General features: G+C 41.9%; 1 protein-coding gene across 8 annotated transcripts in view; it reads left to right on the top strand.

The window, feature by feature from the left end:
- SLC9A4 (solute carrier family 9 member A4) overlaps positions 1-20592 on the top strand; it is a 92348-nt gene extending 71756 nt beyond the window's left edge. For all 8 annotated transcript variants that reach the window (XM_034658945.1, XM_002913495.4, XM_034658943.1 and 5 more), the window contains 5 exons: positions 1100-1261; positions 6566-6662; positions 11665-11796; positions 12787-12874; positions 19039-20592. In XM_034658945.1, coding sequence (XP_034514836.1) covers positions 1100-1261; positions 6566-6662; positions 11665-11796; positions 12787-12874; positions 19039-19394 — 835 coding nt within the window. In that variant the 3' untranslated portion in view covers positions 19395-20592. The remainder of the gene's footprint in view (positions 1-1099; positions 1262-6565; positions 6663-11664; positions 11797-12786; positions 12875-19038) is intronic.
- The last annotated feature ends 347 nt before the right edge of the window (positions 20593-20939 follow it).

The raw sequence follows: 20939 nt of genomic DNA, 5'->3' as shown, positions 1-20939 counted from the left end.
GCACAAAGGAAGTGACCCGTAGGGCAGGGGCAGCAGCACCCACCGGCGGGGAACAGTAAAGGTCAAGGTGAGCTCGGTGTGAAGAGTGTCAGAGAAGTCCTGATGGGTGGGGAGCCATGCAGTGGATTGAGGAATAAGCAGGAACAACAGCCTCTCGTGCAGAAAGGCAGAAAACAAGAAGGCTGAGCGGTGGACCCATTTGGAGCGAGAGCGGCCCTGGCATGAGCCAAACATGGGTCCTGAGCAATCACAGGCGGCTCACCCAGGAGGAGACTTGACCAAGGACGGGTCCTTCTGTCTCACAGACCAGGAGACCAATCACCAGATAATAAGGCAGCAGCCCAGGGAGTTCTGTTCCCCTCCAGAAAATAAAGCAGGCACACAAATTATTCTTTGAATGTAAAATGAATGGAAGTGTTGAAAATTCCTACTCCAAACAAATGGCCGACTCTGAAGGCACCATATGCATACGTGCAGCTTGGTCTAATGGGTGAGCCGGAGGTTTGCTACAATAGTCAGCGGCCATCAGCGCCTGGCCTATTCAGCTTCTCCATCATTCAGACTGTCAGGATCTATGGCTTCTCCCCCCGCCCCCTCCTTCATTGTCAGGAATCAAAATGATCTGCAGCATAATGGGCAAAACTACTGTAACTACTGGGCCATTTAAATTTATTGGGTTCTGGTTGAATAGGCCAGTATTACTCTAAGTGCAGCTGCCACTGTTCGGAGCTATTAGAATGGAACATTTGTTCAAAAGCCTCAACCCCTCATTTCTTCTCTTACAATTGGAGCTGAGCTGGGCTGGTCCTCCCCCGCTCCCCACTTATGCATACTTTCTGCCCTGATTGCAGCTTGTCCCTCCCTTTTGTCTGGTTGATTTTCAATGTATTCAGGCCAGTAGGCTATTCTTTCTTTATTTAAAAATATATATATATATATATGTATTTCTATGATTTTTTAAAAATGTGTCCAAAGACTGAATTCTCAGCACCATCCTGGTGTCCAGAACAAAGTGATGTAGTAGGTTTACTTTAAGAAAAATACAGACTTCCATAACACAGAGATTAAGGATTTCTAAACCATTGGTTTTCGTTTTTAGGTTTAAGAAGTTTGATCACAGATATTTACGGAAAATCTTAATACGAAAGAACCAGCCCAAATCCAGCATCGTCTCCTTGTACAAGAAGCTGGAAATGAAACAAGCTATCGAGATGGTAGAAACCGGAATCCTCAGTTCCACAGCCTTTTCTGTGCCCCAACAGTAAGTCCCATATGCGCTTTGATCTGGACTTTCCCTGTCAGAATTCCTAGGGGCACTAACTCATCGTTCCATTTAGAGATAATACTAGGAGTGAAGAGGCAGAAATTTGAAGGAGGAATCATGAGAAAAGGGTGACCTAAGTCTTGGCCGTTTGTACTTTGGCCCGTGCTCAGCCCCTCTCACCTAGTTTCTGAACATTACTTTCTTGCAAAAGTTGCGTGCTATCGTTGTATGACAACTTTCCTTGGGAAGGAGGGGCAAATGAACTTACAGAATGAAGGCATAATTTACAAGACTTTTTCTTTCTCTTTTTGATTAATTTCTACCCTTTAACCCCTGTTCATTTGATTTCACTAATCGTACACTGATAATAATATGCATTTCTCCCATAAGTCCTTTCCCTTCCTCTCTTGTATGAGGAAGAGAGACCCGGTCAGCATCTTGTGGCGCTAGCTAGGTTTAGAGGTTGAGTGGTGGTAACAGGAGGTGTGGTGGTTGGTGGGCTAGTTAAATATACCTGCCCCGCCACTGAAGGATGTCCAGGTTTCTTTCATGAAGCAGCTTATGAGGGACCCCTAGGAGTGGCTCAGTTGGTGAAGTGTCTACCGTCGGCTCAGGTCATGATTCCAGGGTCCTGGAATCGAGTCCCAAATTGGGCTACTTACTGGGCAGGAAGGCTGCTTCTCCCTCTGCCTCTGACCCTCCCCCCTGCTTGTGTGCATTCTCTCTCTCTCTCTCTGACAAATAAAAAACAAAAAAACAAAAAAAAGCAGCAGTTTATGAATTGAGAAAATTACTCACAATATATTTAGAAGAAGGAACACCCCCTCCAGTCATCTTTTATAGGTGAACACTTGATGGGGAAATTCAGTTGTGTCTACACCTTTGAAAAGCAGGTTGAGATAAGAGCTAAGAACAGATCGCAATAAAATTGTCTCTAATGCCCGGAGTGTTATCGCACATCCCTTACTTGCTAATGAATGAGAAACACCTTTGCCTTTCTTCCGAAGGCCTGAGAAAAATCACAGGTCGGGTCCCTGAGGGCAGCTCAGTAGAAACTGAGAGCTTTCGTCCCTATTTCTCGGTGAGACTGTTTCTGTGGTTTGCTTGTTTGTTGTGGTGCCGCCCATTGCATGGCTTTGCTGTAAGGAAACTTCTGGTACGAAAACGGCAACATGCTACCAAATATTTATTGGCAGTGCCACGCAGAGCCATAGTAGAGCCTAAGGCAGAAGAAAAAATCAGTCGTATCCATCCTGTCTTTATTTAAAATGTTGATATTTTATTCATTGTGGATTGTTTTCTTTTTTGCATTGACCTTTGTTTTCTGAAATATTGCATTTGCATCCTAATTAACTTGACTGAGGGTTTTTGGCATCATCTTAGGCCCAACCCTGTTCCTTGGGCACCTGTTACGTGCCAGGGACTCTCAAGCAGACACGGTCCCTGGCCTCCTGGAGCTCAAAGCCTAGCAGGGTCATGGTATTAATAAAAAAAGTTCTCAGAAACAGACAATCGTAAAGTCTAGGGAGCTAGGAGAGTATAAGAGGCACCCCTCTGGTCCCCAGGCATTGACCTGCTCACTGAAGGGTGCAGGGGAGTTAATGCCCTGCAGGAGGGCTGGATGGGTTCAGGCACTTGAGACCATTAGGAACTTCCTCAATCCATTTGCTTACTAGTTCTGTGAGCTCTTGGTCTAAGAATGCAGGGGCGCTTATCTGAGATGAGAATCAGTTTGTCACGTGCTAAAACATACTTGCAATCTCTGTATTACGTTGCATTGGTCCTAAGCAGCAGCCCCAGTCTTTAACCTCAAGGCAGTATTCAAGCCAGCTTTATTTGGAGGGAGCGTTTCTGTTGAGTTCATTAGTTTTTAGACAGCGATTCAAGGTTAGTAAGAGAGCCTTAGAGGTTAGAAATTCTTTTTTTCCTCCCACAGCCCAAACCAGTTAGCTAACTGGCCTAGGAGAGGAGGCTCTTTTACCTGATACTTAATACAAGTTTAACGGTATTTAAATTGCATTTATTTGATCTCGTCAGAAATCTGTAAGACATCAAGCAAAAAGGAATTCCTCTCCCAAGATCAAAGCAGCTAACTTCTTCAAAACAAACCTTCATACAATAATAGGAAAAAGAAGTGTGTACTCAGCTCGCTTTTTATTATTCTCTATGAGATGGTAACAACAAAATGCACATATCTTTTTTTCTTTAGAAGTTTAAGCAATTGTTCTACAAGAGGGCTAGCTTTCTAAACTCTGTGAACTTCAGGAGAACATTACCACCAGAAGTTGCCGATAGCAAGTGCAGATGGCCTTGATTCTACGGAATGCCCTAATTTTTGCATTCATTATGTTATTTGACCGTCAACACAGCCCTAGGGAATACATAGAGTATGTACTTGGATTATTATTTTAATTAAGAGGCACCTCGTTTTACCAATGAGTAGTAAGCTTTTAGAAATACCAGATGATAAAGGCTCAAACCATTGAAAGTTGTCAAACGCTTAAATATTTGGTTAATATTAAAGAGATATTAAAGTGTGCATAAAGTTAGAGGCATAACAAGCTCCCACTATACAATTTCAAAGCGTCATCCTTAAAAACTCCCAAATAATTTTAACCTGTCATTTATTTAAAAAAACCATAAATTACTTTATTATAGTTTAAGCATTTTTTAATTGATCACACACTGACGAGCAGAGGCTTACATTTATGCATTCTTACATCGAAGATTCTGGAATGAAGATTCTGGTGCCATTTTCCCTGCCATAATGGAATATTGGCCCTCTCCTGAGCCACTCTTCACTCATCCTAAATATTGGTCATCATGGTGACCTTTTTTAAAAAGACACAAGGAGCCCACACACAGAGAAAAGCAGTTGGGTCCCATTGGTTAATCAGTGGGAGCGTTCTTCATTCATCTTAGCATACATTTCTCATGGATTTCGTGCGTAAAGGTATCACAAGCGAATGGGTTCTTTCAAACGAATCAGGGTATAAGAGTCGATCTTTGAGGAATTCATATCATGGCATGAATAGAACGTCTACTGGATCTCATACTTATATTGTTGTGTTTAGAACTGAAGCATCTTTTTGCATCTGACTAAAAAAAAAGTTAAGAGGAATGTGAACCTTTTACTTAAATACATTTGGATTCAGATTTTCCCAGTTTGATTTTAATACTCATGAAATTACCACAGGGCTTTTATTTAAGGTGATGGAAATTTCCTTGATGGATATGGAGTGAATGTTCCAGTGACAAGCGTCTCTCAGCTTATAATTTTATTTTTTTGACCTAGAGATTATTTAACATTCAGTTTTCCTAAGGATTATGTCTTTCCTGTGCTCTTTCTGATGAAGTGGCATGTGGAAAACTCCAGGTTTCACCTTGCCTAAATTAATAAATTCCTCTGTATAATTTCATAGCTGTTGCTTCTCAGTGTGGATCAGGGCGAGATGGTGCCTTTGGGATCCCTGTATTACACATCCAGCCAACAGCCTGAATGGACCTTCATTAAGTCTAGTCTTTCCCAAAGTGGCCAATTACAAACTGGGAAGAGTGCCAAGTTAGACCTACTGCTGTCGTGGGTTTAACTTTACCATTATCTTACGGTTTTTCGTACTTGGTTGTGAATATCATTAGGAACATAGGAAATGTAACTTTTTGATTAGCTGTTGTTTCTGCTCAGCAAGAGACTGCTTCCACCACAATAAAGGAATGTGTTCAGATTGTGGGAATGTGTAGGTGTATCTCAATCAGAATAAATTTTATTCCAAGGACTTTTAAATAGTGAAGTTGAAATGCCCTGATAATAATGTTTAGATCACCAAGGGTGGTAACTGAATATCAGTAGTGTTGACATTTGCAGCTCTGAGATATGGAAACTCTGATTTCAAGGATTTTGGAGAAAGGGCATTAGTCTACAGATAGGATTGCTAAATAAATTCTGGCATACTGTGATATCTGGTACCCAAGGCCTTAAAAATATTTTACAATTGTACTTACAAATGTACGGAAAGTACTCACAAAATGTTCTTGCTATGTACGGCTATGTTGCTACTAATGTTTGGGAAAAAATACTTAAGAAGTGTCCTGTATTGAAACCAATTAACTACTGATCTCTATGATCAATTATCCTAAGACTTTTGTAAGCAGATAGTGGCATCTCGGTGCCTTTATGCACTGAGAAGAGTTCCAGCGAGGAAAGGAAAAACCAACACTCTGTAAGGTTTTATACCAAAATATAAAGGGAGGTGAGAGTATTAAAAGATAGATTTAATTTTCTTTAGTTCTCTCTTTTTTGTTCTTACTTTCTACAGTGAACATATATTATTCATACAACGAAACGTTTGCTAGAAATTCCTGCCACTAGATTGAAATGATTGAAATCAAATGTATTTGTCACATGAGAATTCTGCACATAGCAATGTCATGACTTTGAAATCCTCAGAAGACAATTGTGCATTGACTGATAACCTGGACATGACTTAATTTTTAAACCCTTTCGGGGGTGCAGCGGGGCGGGGGGGAGTAGGGGGAGGGCTTATGGTGAAGGAAGCCTTGGGGAGCTAGTCATGCGGAGGCAGGGAGCGGTCAACTGTTTCTAGAATCTCACAGAGCGCCCAGTGTCTCAGAGCTGGGCTGGCTTTCAGAATAGAAATAGTCTAAATATCCTTGTAAAATATGATTCTAGTTTCTTACAATTATTCTTTAACCAATGATAAAATCCCTAAAGGAACCATTCCAAGGTAAATGTACTCACGAAATTTTAATACTCCCTTAGATCAGAGCTATTCTGAATGTAGTTTGCGGGTGGTGTTGTCCGTGAGCTGTTTGTCACCTGTCTGCAATGAGATCAGTGCAGACCTAACCACGAGTCAGTCTTGCTGAGTAATCTTATTTCCATTGAATCTAACAGTAAAACATTCGGTTCTAATTTTATAGTACTTTTTTAAAAATTTATTTTCTAGCAGTTGATTTTTATTATATTTTATCAACGTGTCTGCTCATAACAGATATGGAGGAAAAAATAGTTTACCGGTTTGTATCCATCTTAAAACCCTTTTTTAAAAATGAGTTAGAGTAATTCCCACATAAAAGCTATAGGCAAGGAAATCTTATTTTCAAAATGTGAAGTCAAGCACGTGTACTGACATTTCACAGGAACTTACTGAAACAATAGAAAAAATTATGCTAAAACATGGGTTCCAGAACTTAGAACTCCCACACGTATATTGGTACTTTTGTGGCACTCTTGCCAGGATGTAAAAATAATGCTTGGCTTCCCTCCAATGATGTTTCCAGGGCCCAGAGGATACATGGAACCAAAAGGCTTTCCCCAGAAGACGTGGAGTCCATGAGGGACATTCTGACACACAACATGTACCAAGTTAGACAAAGGGTATGTATAAGCCATCTCTCTGTCCCATTGCCTGGCCTTGGAACCAGTCATTCAGGAATCCATTCTTGTTCACATTATCTCTTCTAAAGCAGGCTTCTGGCTAAACCATTTCTTTCTGCTTGGTTTGGAGAACAGAAAGTTAATTGTTACCTTTCTGCTAAAAAAAATATTGGCACATGTGGTGTAAAAAGGAATGCAGATCCAATTGCTGGCCCTAGGGGTCAGGCTGCCCTAGCCCTGCAGCCTGGTACTTTCCAGAACCAACAGGTCTCCCTCTCCCTCCAGAGATGAACAACTGGTGGAGCTCACTCACCGCACCACAGAAAAAGATGGCACCAGGACGCCAATGATAGGCTCCATCTGACTGACTGTAATAGAGCTTAGAAAGTTGAGATGGTTATTGAAATGCTGGAAGCCTGCATTAGAGGACTCGTATTGGGCTTATTATTTTTAATTTCGGAAGAAAGTATGGAGTGTATACTACCACTTGGGAACTGATGCAAAGTGTATAGTAAGAACATTCCTGGGGGCAGTGGGTGAGTCTTTCTGAAATTTTAATGCAGTCAAATGACATTTAAGCTTGTGAAATCTAAATAGGAGTTTTCTTTTTTCAGTTTGAGGATTCAATTGACTATGCCAATGCTTGAGTATGATATGGCTATAAGTAAATTCATTGTGAGAGCCTTGGTTTTCGTGACTATGTTATAGATCATAGTCTTGATGGGGCCAAAAATCCATCAGGTTAAAGCCCCTCGCTTTCAAGTAGAAGATGCTGAGGTTAGGAGAGTTGTTTCTCTGACCTGTTGAAGGTCACACACAAAAAATCCAAGTTAAGAACCCAGGTCTTCCAACTGTCTACCCAGTGCTCTTTCCATGACTCCAGCCCTACGTGATCCAGTTAAAGTGAATGCTCTCTGGCTTCCTGTTTTGGAAAGGTCGGTGATTAAGGGGAATGTGCCAGCAAAAGGCTCTGCACCTGCTGAAGGAATATAGGTCAGCATCAATCATAGCAAGCTTAGAGTAAATTCAAGAGCTTTCAAATCATTCCAAGTGGAACTGTTTCAGTAAGACTATCACATTCTGATAAATAGTTAGATAAATTGTTAAGAACTTCCTGGTTTGAAGAATGTCTGCTGGCTTCGTGGGGGCCAGAGCTCAAAGGCAGCCTGAAACTTAGCCTTTTCCCCATGTGGGCGAAGGTTGAATTTAAGGAAAGGTCCAGAAATGGAGATGGAGATCCTGGGACTCCAACCCAGTCTAAATGAGTCTTAGCTACCCATTCTGTCTTTCTTTCCTTTCCTGCAGGTTCCCAGAGAGCCAAATCTCTTCTTTCATAAGGGCACCTATTCAGTCTGTCCTCCAGGTTTCTCTCTTCTAAGCTGGTGACATCTTCCTTCATTACTGCCCCCAGATAAGCAGATGGGTCATGGTAGGTCACACGGGAAGGGAGTTTCAAGCCCCTGAGATGGCTGTTGCCTTCACTTTTGTTACTTTGACAGAGTGAGCCTCACCAGTCCCTCGCTTCCTATCTCCTTTCTCACACCATCTTTTACATAGGTCATGTGACTCCCCTTTTCCCATGGTCCTCTTGCCCTCTTGAAAGAAAAACTGCTCTAGAGATGCAATGCAGGACACCTGTCTCCTTGGTTTCTAGTGGGTGATCTACAGTTTTGAGGATTGTCACAAAGGGTGACATCTGTAGTCTCTAGCCTGGGTGATCGTCACTGGACCTCACAAGGTGTGGGGCTGATGGCTGGGGCATTTCTCACAGTCTGCGTCTCAGAAGAGGCCATCTTGGGAGTCAGGAGTCATCTCAGGGCAAGGCTGGAATGAATGCAGGGTTTGACTCTGGGGGACCCTCATTCATAGTTGATCTGAAATGGAGCTGGTCCTGCCCGGTCTGTGGCACCTGGGAGGACTCCGGCCACTCCTGTTTAAAGCCACTCCCCTCAGCACGTCCAGTACCAGATTGTCACTGCTGTGCAAGTTGAAGAACTAGCCTCCCGAGGTTCCCAGTGGGGCAACACTCAGGATGGAGATGGAGAGGGAGACACACTCTCTTTAAACATACAAGGGAAGAAACTGACCTCAGCTCAGACTCTAAGGAAAAGTCAGAGATTGACGGACAGCCCCCTGGGGTGGCCTAAATGGTCAGGTCACACTCAGAATTCCCACACTCTTTCAAAGAAGGAAAACCATTTATTCAACTTCAGTTCTCTTCAGTAAATATTTAATGCACATCTAGAGCTTTGTCGAATAGAGCTCATGTTCTAGGGGGAAATACAGTCGTTCGGCCATCACCAGCTCCTTCGTTACAGGGCTGGACTGAAAGAAACAAAAGGAAGAAAATTGCATATACGTTATATGCATAGGACTTACTGTGCTCCCTGCAGATAGGCAAGGATAAGCACATGGGGGATGTGATATGAAGTGAAATAGAACAAAAAATGTCCAAATGTTCCTTAAAGTACAGCCCTCAAGTCAAGGCGTAGGAAATTCCTACCAGTACGTACAAATATGTGTGTGTATATATATATATGTACAGACACACATATATACATGTGTGTATATAAACATACACACACACTGACTTCACTTTTGCATGAATTTAACATTGATGAAAAATTGTAAAATTTGTCTTGGTATTCTAATACTTAATTTTAAAATGTTTTTTGTCATAGTGTCATATGTCATTCTTTAATATCTCCATGTATACAACGCACTGAAGTCGAGGTCCATCATTAGTGATGGTGGCTAAGAGTCCATATTTCAAATACATTTCAAAAATTTAATTTTTTGGGGCGCCTGGGTGGCACAGTGGTTAAGCGTCTGCCTTCAGCTCAGTGCGTGATCCTAGGCGTTACGGGATCGAGCCCCACATCAGGCTCCTCCGTTATGAGCCTGCTTCTTCCTCTCCCACTCCCCCTGCTTGTGTTCCCTCTCTCGCTGGCTGTCTCTATCTCTGTCAAATAAATAAATAAAACCTTTAAAAAAAATTTAATTTTTTGCCAGATGTTTTTATCAGATTGGTTAATTTGTCAAGAGTGGCTTGTAAAGATTTCCCATCAGGAGACGGTGAAAGTTGGCTTTGCAAATTCCCCCTTGTTCCCTTGGCCGCCAACCTGTGCCTTCTTTATGGTCTCCTTTTAGACAATTGTCTATTTTATGAGGATTAGTTAGCTAACAGATAGTGAAAGCCACAAATCTACTTAACTGGCTGTATAGACACTAAAACACAGCCAATAAACTAAAACCGGTGGACCAGTGAGGACACTGCTGTCAACCCCTCCTTGTTATAAACACCCTCTTCTGTTCTGGTAGGAAATTGGACCATCTCCTATATCAACCAAGCAAAGGTTTATTATAAATCTGCATACTAAGTACAAAGAAAGCTTAATTTCTTTTGTCACATTTTTATAGAAATGAATGGAAACATAAGTATTAGTATTTTTTTCCTCGCCCTGGAGATTGTCTTGTGACATCTCTCGAAGTGTGAGCACCCCACTTAAGGGACCCTTGGCCTGGAGGTTGGAGTCTCCTCTCTTAGTAGGTTGTCCCTAGGGTGCTCCCTGCCCCCAACCCCACCCCGTACCATACCTCTGGTCTCATTTCTCACCATACTTTGACTAAAGTACTAAACGTCCTGTGGTAAACAAATTCCCAGCTCTGCTTCAGTAGGTCCTCCTGTCTTTTTTCACAGCTATGTCTTATCTCAAGTGTTCCCTCTTCCTGAAGGGGAACATCTTTCAAGACTCAGCCCAGTGCAATGTGCCTTTCCCACCTAGGACTGGATCGGTGCCCTTTTCCTACACTCTGTAAGTCCCAGAAGACCCCAATAGCTTTTCACTTCCTGAACATGTAGCGTTAAATGCTTGTTTGACTCCCCAAGTAGACCATGAGCCTTTTGAAGACCATTCTTCAAATTTCTTTTTAAAGATTTTATTTATTAGACAGAGATTGAGACAGCCAGCAAGAGAGGGAACACAAGCAGGGGGAGTGGGAGAGGAAGAAGCAAGCTCCCAGTAGAGGAGCCTGATGTGGGGCTCGATCCCATAACACTGGGATCACGCCCTGAGCCAAAGGCAGACACTTAACCGCTGTGCCACCCAGGCGCCCCCATTCTTCAAATTTATCCATTTTTTTTAATCCTGTGCTTACCATGGCACCTGACACGTAGAACTTTTGCTGTTTTGCTATTGAATTGGAAATCCTTATTACAATATCCATTAACCAGGAGCGGTAGCACTGTAGTCCTGAATCTGGTATCCAGTGGGACCAGTATATTCACTGCTGCACAGTGGAAAGTAGGGAGAGAAGGCGTTCCAGTTAAGCACTTGATAAACATTTGAGGACCGAGGCTGCTCTGTGGTTCAAGACAGGTTATCACTGGCTTGGTGAGAATAAGGAAGAAATGTTTTGTAAAGATAACTGATTCAGTTTGAAGGACTGCTCTGTAGTGATTATGTCCTTCCTACATTTTGGTTGGAAAAAACCTCTTCCTTTTTGAACTGATAATGGTGATAGTAATTGGTTGATTTTTTGAATGTAGCTCTAATTGGCAAAATGTAAAAATAGCAACCTTAGTGAAATTCCCAAAGCAGTTTCGACATTTCCTTCGTCCACTGGATCCAAACACTCAGTAACCACTGTCCAAGCATAAAAAACACGACCTGGGAAAGAGTGTGGGTATGGGGCAGCCGAAGTCCGTGGGCATCTCAGGGCAGGACCACTGCAAGGACACGAAGGAGACAGTGCAGGTGGAGAGCAGGGCTGTGCGAGCCGGAAGGCACAGGCTCCAAACCACGGCGCTGTCCTGGTAGGGGTGGCCTCAGTCACAGGCCTTTCTTCTCTGGGGCCACTGCTTGCTCCCCTGTAATTGAGGCAAATGCTTATGTAGGTGTTTTCTTTCTCAAGTAGTCTTAGTTTGTGATATTTCCACGGCCTCCGAAAGCCATGGTTGTATAGAGCATATTACGTATTTGATGTTCTCTTCTTTCCACAGACCCTGTCCTACAACAAATACAACCTCAAACCCCAAACAAGTGAGAAGCAAGCTAAAGAGATTCTGATCCGCCGCCAGAATACCTTAAGGGAGAGCATGAGGAAAGGCCACAGCCTGCCGTGGGGAAAGCCGGTAAGGTGGGGTTCCCAGTAAGGGGAACCTCCATGGACTGGGACGCTGGGCTCTAAGAAGCTTCCTTCTCTCCCAGGAAGATCTAGGGAAGGATCTGCTCTTGGCCAGACCCTGGGGCCCCATCTTCATATTACCCAGGGTGCATCTGAGCTATTCTATTTGAGGTCATATCGAACCAATCTCACTGGAACTTCTGGACGAAGCTGACGTCTGGAATAGATTCTAATTTCTACCCTAGTCTCAGTGGCTAAAATGTAATGATAATAAGGAGGATCGTAATAATAGCCACTAACCGCCTGAGCTGAGGGTTAAGTGACCTTGTTCAAACATTTTTGTTTCACAATTTATCATTTCCAAACTAAAATCAAACAAAGTATTCAACCTGTGACCTTGTAGGAATGCTTACCGTAAGCACACATCTGGCTGGCTAATGTGAAGAGCTGCTTGTCAACTCACTAGTGATATCATGACGTAGCAATCATAGTGTCTTAGCAAAGAATACAGGTGCTTTCGAGTGTTTTACTTTATCCTCAGGCTCTTTCTGTGAACAATGTAACACACGCATTTTCTCCCTTTCTCCAGACAGTGAAACTCAGGCACAAAAAGGCTAATTGGCTTATCCCGCTTAATCATAACTATTCCAATGAATAGAATACAGATCTCCTGACCGTGTACTAAATACTCTTTATTTTTTCGTATAGAAAACTATCTCAATAATCCATAATTCTGTTTTGCTTACTAAAAAACAAGTGCTTTCCAAAATAAAGTCATTTGAGGGGTTCATGATGGTCTATTTTATCATGAAAGATAAAGGAAACACATATCGAAGGTTGAAGCATTCTGCTGGCTTTAAACCAGAGTGACGGGAGTACAGGCGAGTCTGTAATTTACACAAGGTGCCCAGCATGGGCCTGCGTCCCCACTGTTTACCATGGGACTCTCTGAATCGCACACTCATCTCTGCTTTTCCTCTCTGCTTGTTACCCACAGGCCGGTACCAAAAATATCCGCTACCTCTCCTTTCCCTACGGCCACCCTCAGCCCGCAAGAAGAGACCCGAGGGCTGCTGATTTCACAGGTAACCTGCCTGCCTGGCTATTCTTCTTTTCCTGTAAAGGGTCAGATGGCAAATATTTGGGAGCTCGTGGGCCAAGATGCAAAATCAAGAATCTTATGTAGGTACTTACATGACAAGAAAAAGAGAAAACATTTTTATTACTCTAATTCAGTACTTGATGTATGGACACTGAAATTTGAATTTCATCTCATTTTTGCCTGTCATAAAATATTCTTCTTTTTTCAACCCCTTAAAAAGGTAGCAACTATCCTTAGCTCGCAAGCCATTCGAAAAGAGGCAACAGGCTGGATATGGCCCAGAGGTGATAATTTGCTGATGTAAAATGGGCACTTTTTCGAAATATTTGAATATTTTAACTCAAATTAAATATTTGAAATATTTAAAAATTAGGATTCTCCAAAGTTGGTTAAATTTCACTAAAATAATTTAATCAAATTTACTGATTAACTGTTTCCCGTTTAATATCTAACTCTTAAGTAGAATTCTTGAATTATTGAAACTGCCTATTGTTCTAATAAAAGCCGTTATTATTTTTTAAATGTATATATAAAATGATTTTCTATTAGCAAAAGGTGATATATAATATGTAATATGCCATATTATCTACTTTAATTTTCCCAAATATTGAAGACTTAAAAACACATTGGAAATTCAAATAAGCTAAATGTATAGGATTTTAGAATTAAATCTTTGAAGAGTGAATATAATTATTCTTTAAAATGGAAGTTTATTTTCTTCTGATTTGAAAACATGCTTGTTATAAAATCAAAATCAATCAGTAGAAAAAAGCATAAAATAAGAAAGTTAAAAGTACTTGAAACCCCAACACCTAGATATAATCACTATAGAACATTTTGGTAAACATTCTTCTATAATTCTCTCTGCACCATCCTGATCTCTAACCTGTCTGTACCTGATACAAGAAAGAAAGAAAAAAGGGGCACCTGGGTGGCTCAGTTGTTGAGTGTCTGCCTTTGGCTCAGGTCTGATCCCAGGGTCCTGGGACCGAGCCCCGCATTGAGCCCTGCATCAGGGCTCCCTGCTCAGTGGGAAGCCTGCTTCTCCCTCTCCCACTCCCCCTGCTTGTGTTTCCTCTCTAAAAAAAAAAAAAAAAAAGAGAGAGAGAGAAAGAAAGAAAGAAAATGAAAGAAGAAAGAAAGAAAGAAAGAAAGAAAGAAAGAAAGAAAGAAAAAGAAAGAAAGAAACACACAGCATCATATTATCCACAAAATCATAGTATCATTATTGTTTTGGAATTTTTATAAATTGTCTAGTTCACCCAACCATCTACTGTGGACAAATTTCCATTCAATTGATATAAACTAAATTATCACTTTTATGAGGAAATAATCATCAATTATAAAAAATAATCCTAGCTTAGTTAGCTAAATCCTTATTAACAAATATTAAGGTGTTTTGCCTTTTTATCTAATATGAGCAATGAATATAATAAGTACCTCGGATCACTTATGATTGATTTTTGCACAAATAATCAATTATTCCCTTAGTATGTTTTCTAGGAAGCAAAATTTGGGGGTCAAAAATTATACATATTTAAATTTACTCCTCACACCAACAGTCTGTGAGAAAGGGAGTTGCCAAACATTTTACCATCATTCAGACTTTCAAGTAACCTGTGATGTGATAGGATAAAATTTATATACCATATTAATTTTCATCTGAGTCTGTTTGATTTTCAGTAAGGTTGAACATCTTTTCATATATTTGGAAGCAACCATATTTCTTCTTGAGAAGTTTCTGTTTCTGCCTTTGGCCATTTTTTTCTATTCCGTTGTTTGTTTTCTTAAAACGAATTGGAAGAACACCGTATAACAAGGATATCATCCATTGTCTCATGTTTGTTGCCAATGGTTTCTCTTCCAGTTTCACATTTGTCTTTTAGTTTTTAGATATACTCGCCATTCAGAAATTTTTATTCCATTTAATCAAATCTGCTCCATCTTCCACAGAAAAATTAGAAAACGATTTACTCAATGTTTTTAAACTTTACTAGTTTAATGATTCCATTAAAATTTCACACCATTTGAGATATATGTTTGTGTAGATTGAGACAGAGACTCGCATCAGTTTGTTTTCCAATGGCCCTGCCCCTGTCCCAACCCCATCTTTTCCTCCAAGATGAGATGCCACCTTTGCCGTGCTAAAGTCATTTAGCCCAAGAGAGTTCTGGGCTCTCAGTTCTGTTTCATGGATCTGGCCATCTCTTCCCAGAGCACCCTCTTGAAAGCAGTGTCATGTTATGTCATAAAAGAGTTAATCCGCAAACAAAAGCAAACAAAACAAAAGAGTGCCATTGTAGGGTGTATAAGAAATTAATTTCTAGGGGCTCCTGGGTGGCTCAGTCGTTAAGCGTCTGCCTTCCGCTCAGGGTGTGATCCCGGCATTCTGGGTTCGAGCCCCACATCAGGCTTCTCCGCTGGGAGCCTGCTTCTTCCTCTCCCACTCCCCCTGCTTGTGCTCCCTCTCTCGCTGGCTGTCTCTATCTCTGTCAAATGAATAAATAAAAATCTTTAAAAAAAAAAAAGAAATTAATTTCTAAAAATCTTCCTGGCACAAATAACCTGGTGCTATTTACATTGGATGAATAGAAAACGTGAGATTCACACAGTCATTTCTTATGATGGACATCAATGTTACACGCTCCTGTGGCAGGAGATCGGCACATAGCAATCTCCCTTGAGCACAAATGTGCAAATCTTAAATAAAGCATTATTAACAAAATATAATAGAACACTAAAGAAATACTCTACCTTACACAGTGGGATTTATTCCAGAAGTGGGGGTTGTTTAACATTTGGAGACATGTTTACATTATTCAGCAGATGAATAGGTCAAAGGATCCTATTCTTTGAATAGATGCCCTAAAAGGCAACTCTCTCACATTTTCTGTAAAAATAATAAAATCCTAGGACAATATATTTAGGACTTATGTGAAGAAAACATAAAAGCCTACTTCTCATGTTGTCATTTTCTCTCTGTAAAGAGGAGAATATTGGTAACTCCCATTACAACAGTGTTGCCCAGAGGCGAAGCCAGGCAATGCATACAAAATTAAGTGGGACGTAATTTAGCAGTTATCCTTAATAAGTTTTTTTTAAAAGATTTTATTTATTTATTTGACAGAGATAGAGACAGCCAGCAAGAGAGGGAACACAAGCAGGGGGAGTGGGAGAGGAAGAAGCAGGCTCCTAGCGGAGGAGCCTGATGTGGGGCTCGATCCCAGAACACCGGGATCACGCCCTGAGCCGAAGGCAGATGCTTAACCGCTGTGCCACCCAGGCGCCCCCTTAATAAGTTTTAAAGCATTATAATTATCAGGGTTAGACTGAGATCATTCTCAGTGTGTCTCTGGACACAATTATTTGAACCCACATTCTCTCCAAACTTGAAGGCTTTCTGCACCAGGACAAGTCAAGGAGTGGCCAGAGGGCCTCTAGGGGAGAATATGGGGGGAGAGATGGCATCCAGCAGACAGTCTCTGGTTAACCAGGCTGTGACTTGGAGAGCATTCTCCTTTCTCACTGTCCCCTTGCTCTCCGGTGTTAGAGCAGCCCCTACTCTAGATGTGGGGGGGCTCCACATACTCTTCCAGGCTCTTTTGCAAGAAGCCAAGGTTCACTTGGTGTTATGAGGAGAGCACTCCTTCCTGGACACTGACCTCCTCTGCTCTGAGATGGCTTACAATCCATGCGGATTGGGGAAGATGAAAGAGTTCTGGAAATGGACACATGACAATGCGAATGAATGTACTTAATACCACAGAACTATACAATAAAATGGTGATGATGAAAAAAAAGGTTAAAATGATAAATATTATCAGAATTAAAACAAAACCATGAAGAAAGGGAGGAGGAGGGGTTGCACCCAAGGTCTAGGTCTCTAAACAGCATATATAGTATGAGGCAGCCCATTGTCACTCCCTGGGTGTCACGCTCTGCCTTGCACTGTGCAGAAGCACTTCCTGTTTCTCCTTGACCCTGCCCCTGGGTGTCTAAGTGCAGATGTTAAAGCAGGAGATAGAAGAATAGATGTTCAGATTTTGCTGCAAGGTCTCCACTGATCTCTCCCTGGAACTGCCTGCCTGGGTACTGACCTGCAGAAGGTTGTGCAATTGGGACAGAGCCCAGCCCCCACCCTTCCTCCTTCCTCTTCCGCTTTCCCCTGGCTTCTTCCTCCCCTTTTGGACACATCTACTGACTTAAGTTGCACGAAATCTTGCAAGTTGCCTGCTCAAGCCTCTTCCTAGTGTTTGGAAGCTACTTTTCAAGAAGCAGAGATGGTCAGGAAACATCAGCTATTTATTATCCATGTGCTGATGGGGGAGCATATGCTCAGAGGAGGGGTTGGCAACTAGGAGGGGACAGGGGGAGTGGGCCAAAGGACCACTCTTGGGGGAGAAACATTCAGGCCATTGTTTTCTTAGATAATATTCCAAGCACCAAAGGGTCAAGAGGAACTCTTGTTCAGGCCAGATCATGGAGCACAGATTAGAGGGAGGTAATGGAAAAATGGACAAATATTCTTAACTAAATTTTTTTTTTAATTCAAAGCAGTTGATTCCTGTCCCCCACCTCCCTCAACTTCCAGGCTACCTTCTGAGGATAATTCGATCACATTTAGAAAAACATTATTGAACAGGTTATTTTAAATTTTTCTGATGGCTAAACATGTTTTGCTTTCTGTATACCTGTGTGGCTATTAGTTTTGGCTGTGGGGTTTTTATTTTGTTTTGTGTTTGGTTTTTTAAGAGGGAATAAAGAGTGGGAGAAAGAATGCTGCTTTCAGATTTAAATATAAAGTTCTTAAAATACTTAAATTGTCAGAAGAATATTTAAAGGGAAAATAAATCTGTAAGGTTAAAACTTGAGGAAATGAAAATAGATGAGATTTGTGAAAAGTACCCCCTTGAAGATGTGTGCACGGTGAAGTTGGGGAAAGGCAACGTCCTAGGCATCGATGGAGTCTTTGAAAGGTCATCTGAGAGGGGAGGTTGCGTAGATACCCAATGGCTTCCCTCTGCTCTTGGCATAGCCTCCTGACCTGCACGCGGCACGTGTCAGGGAGCCAGGCACCGTCTGGCAGAGAGCAGATGTGCAGCTGGACAGGCTCTGCTAACCTGCTGTCCCATCTTCACTGTGTGACACTGCAAGTCACTTAACCTCTTGAAACCTCAGCCTCTTTACCAATGAAACAGGGATGCTATCTTTACTCATCTCCAAGGCTTGTCGTAAGGCTCAAATGGCATAAGAGATGTAAAATAGTTCGCACGGTGACAGACGCATAGCAAGTTCTCCATACACGGACATTTCTACCACCATGGCTGTCATGTGCCAGCGACAATCTGTTCACCCTCTCACCTCCTTTGAAGGGAGGACATCTAGTCACAGTGGTTTTGCCATTCTCCGCTGTGGTTCTCTCCCACCTGTGTTTTTCCAAGTTTGGCTATTTCAGGGTCAAAGGGATAAAACTCAGATTTAATGCTTTCTGGTAACCACTGATTAAAAAGCAAACCAACCAGGGCACCTGGGTGGCTCAGTCAGTTAAGTCTCTGCTTTCTGCTCAGGTCATGATCCCAGGACCCTGGGATTGGGCTTCCTGCTCAGCAGGGAGTCTGCTTGTCCCTCTCCCTCTGCCTTGCCCAACCCCACCACTCATCTCTCAAATGAATAAGTAAAATCTTAAAAAACAAAAACAAAACAAACAACAAAACAACAAGAAACAAAAACAAACAACAACAAAAAAAATCTAAACCAACCATGTTCCCATGACAGGTACCATGGCACCTTCTGTTAAACATTGGTCTTTGACAAACAAAGCATCTTTGTGCCTTATGGCCTAATGCCTATGGCCAGCTGATCTGATTTGTAAAAAAACAAAAACAACAACAACAACAAAAAAACCCCACTCCCTTACTTACCTGAAAGAGTCTAGCCTGACACACAGGTTTCGGTGTGTTTCTATTTATAACACAGCACATATGCTTCTATTCTGTGCCCTCCTTGGGGCAGGGAAAGTCAGACAGGTGAGTGTAAGAGCTGGAACCTCAAGGACTCTGTTTCACTCTGAGTTCTTGCGATTTAGATATGGAGTCTTCTCTCTGATCTTAAGTCACGTTCTTTCCTCCTCTTGTCATATTTTCCCAGGCAATGACAGTAGTGATTCAGAACTCCCATCCATTGTGTTCAAAGCACACTCTCGAACAGGGACACTTCAAGAAAGAAGGCTGACACAAGAGAGAATCCCAATGAAGAGCTTACCCAGAGGAGGGATGCCATGCCATGTTGGGTATCCAAGAAACACAAGCCAAGAAGAGCATGTTGGCCCGGGCAGAAGGGAGGCGTCACGGCCCAGACCACTGTTCCACGCAGTAGATGAGGAGTTTGAATCTGGAGAGGAGAGTGAGGAGGAGGCCTCAGCAAGTGGGTCTCAATGGTCAGCAGAGCCCAGACCCAGCGGGCAACACCACAGGTCCCACAGTCCTTTGCTCCAAAAAAAATAGTTTCATCGTCCACACGATTGTCTCCATGTACCTCAAGAATCCATTTTCCTGTTATTGTGGAAGAAGGGTTCAGAGTTACGAAGGGAGACGCTGAGTTTATTTTTCAGAAGCTATTAAACATGCGTCTAGTAAAGGAAGGGAGATTTTTCGGAGAACGACTTGGAACAAATTTGCAGGTTCTGCTACTTTCTTAGCTGATGTGCTCTGTAGACAAGTTCCCCGTGAGTGATAAATGTTAATCATCGTAGGAGTCATTACAAAAATTCCTAAGAGTGTGTGATCCGTGAAATGTATTGAGATACAAGCATGATTGGTCAGTAATTCACCGTGACTATCTGCATGTGCAGCTTATAATCGAGTTAGAACTGGGAAGGGCCTGGGAAATCGTCTGGCCCAGGTCTCTGTGTTTACAAAAAAGGACGCCTTGCCCGAGGTCACATGGTGAGTTGCTGCTTTCACAAGCTGGCTGTCCTCTCTCCCAAGAGAATGTATTTGATTTTCATTTTGACATGTGCTATGTGGTAATTACGCTTCTGGGGAAAGGTAGAATTTGCCGTAACATGGCTATATTTAATCAGTAGCAATAATAAATGGATGTGATGTGTACTGGAGAATTAATCTGTGAACAATGGGTTTGTAGTCTATTTAATAACTGGAATATTTATTTTAAAAACAAAATGGCCTAACAGGCTTTAATAGCAATGACACGAACAACGGGTATTTATTAGATGTACAATTGTAGGCTGTGATACTGTGCCCTAGGGTTTGAAACTATTTCCCAATTTAATTTTCTATCCTCATCATCCCTAGCCTTGACGTTGAACCTCACCAACTTTGCTAAATGACTTTATCTTTCCTCCCTCCTTGCCCTCTCTTCCTCTGCTTTCTCTTCTCACTGCTTGTAAATAAACACATATTTATTAAGTGCCATTTATTGTGCCAAAGGGCCGATCTATAATAAATAATTATCTATACTATAATTGCTATTTTTGACGTCTCTAACCATCCCCAACTGATTTAATTCTATACGTCTTTAAAGGATGCTTTCCAATGCACCAGGCTCCCTAAGACCTGCCTTGATCCCCTTACTCAGAAGCAATGAAGTGGGGGCGCCTGGGTGGCGCAGGGGTTAAGCGTCTGCCTTCGGCTCAGGGCATGATCCCGGCGTTCTGGGATCGAGCCCCACATCAGGCTCCTCTGCTGGGAGCCTGCTTCTTCCTCTCCCACTCCCCCTGCCTGTGTTCCCTCTCTCGCTGGCTGTCTCTCTGTCTGTCAAATAAATAAATTAAAAAAACTAAAAAAAAAAAAAAGCAGTGAAGTGATCCCCTTCCTCCTGGGTGCCCCCACACCACACTGGGTGTGTTACAGAACTTATCTGGGAATTACACTTATACGTGTGTGCACATCTGCTATGGTCTAAAGGACAGGGAGGATAGTCTGTGCATTTTAAATTTTATCCATTCATCAATTGTGTTTTTTATCTCTTGGCTTTACCTTTTTTCTATTTTATTAACCTTTTATCCATTTTTTTGTCTTAGCTATTAC

This window comes from Ailuropoda melanoleuca, chromosome 4 (genome assembly GCF_002007445.2).
Source record: "Ailuropoda melanoleuca isolate Jingjing chromosome 4, ASM200744v2, whole genome shotgun sequence".
NCBI lineage: Eukaryota > Metazoa > Chordata > Mammalia > Carnivora > Ursidae > Ailuropoda > Ailuropoda melanoleuca.
The sequence above is the reverse complement of the archived record's forward strand: the minus strand, read 5'-3'. Positions and strand labels throughout refer to the sequence as shown.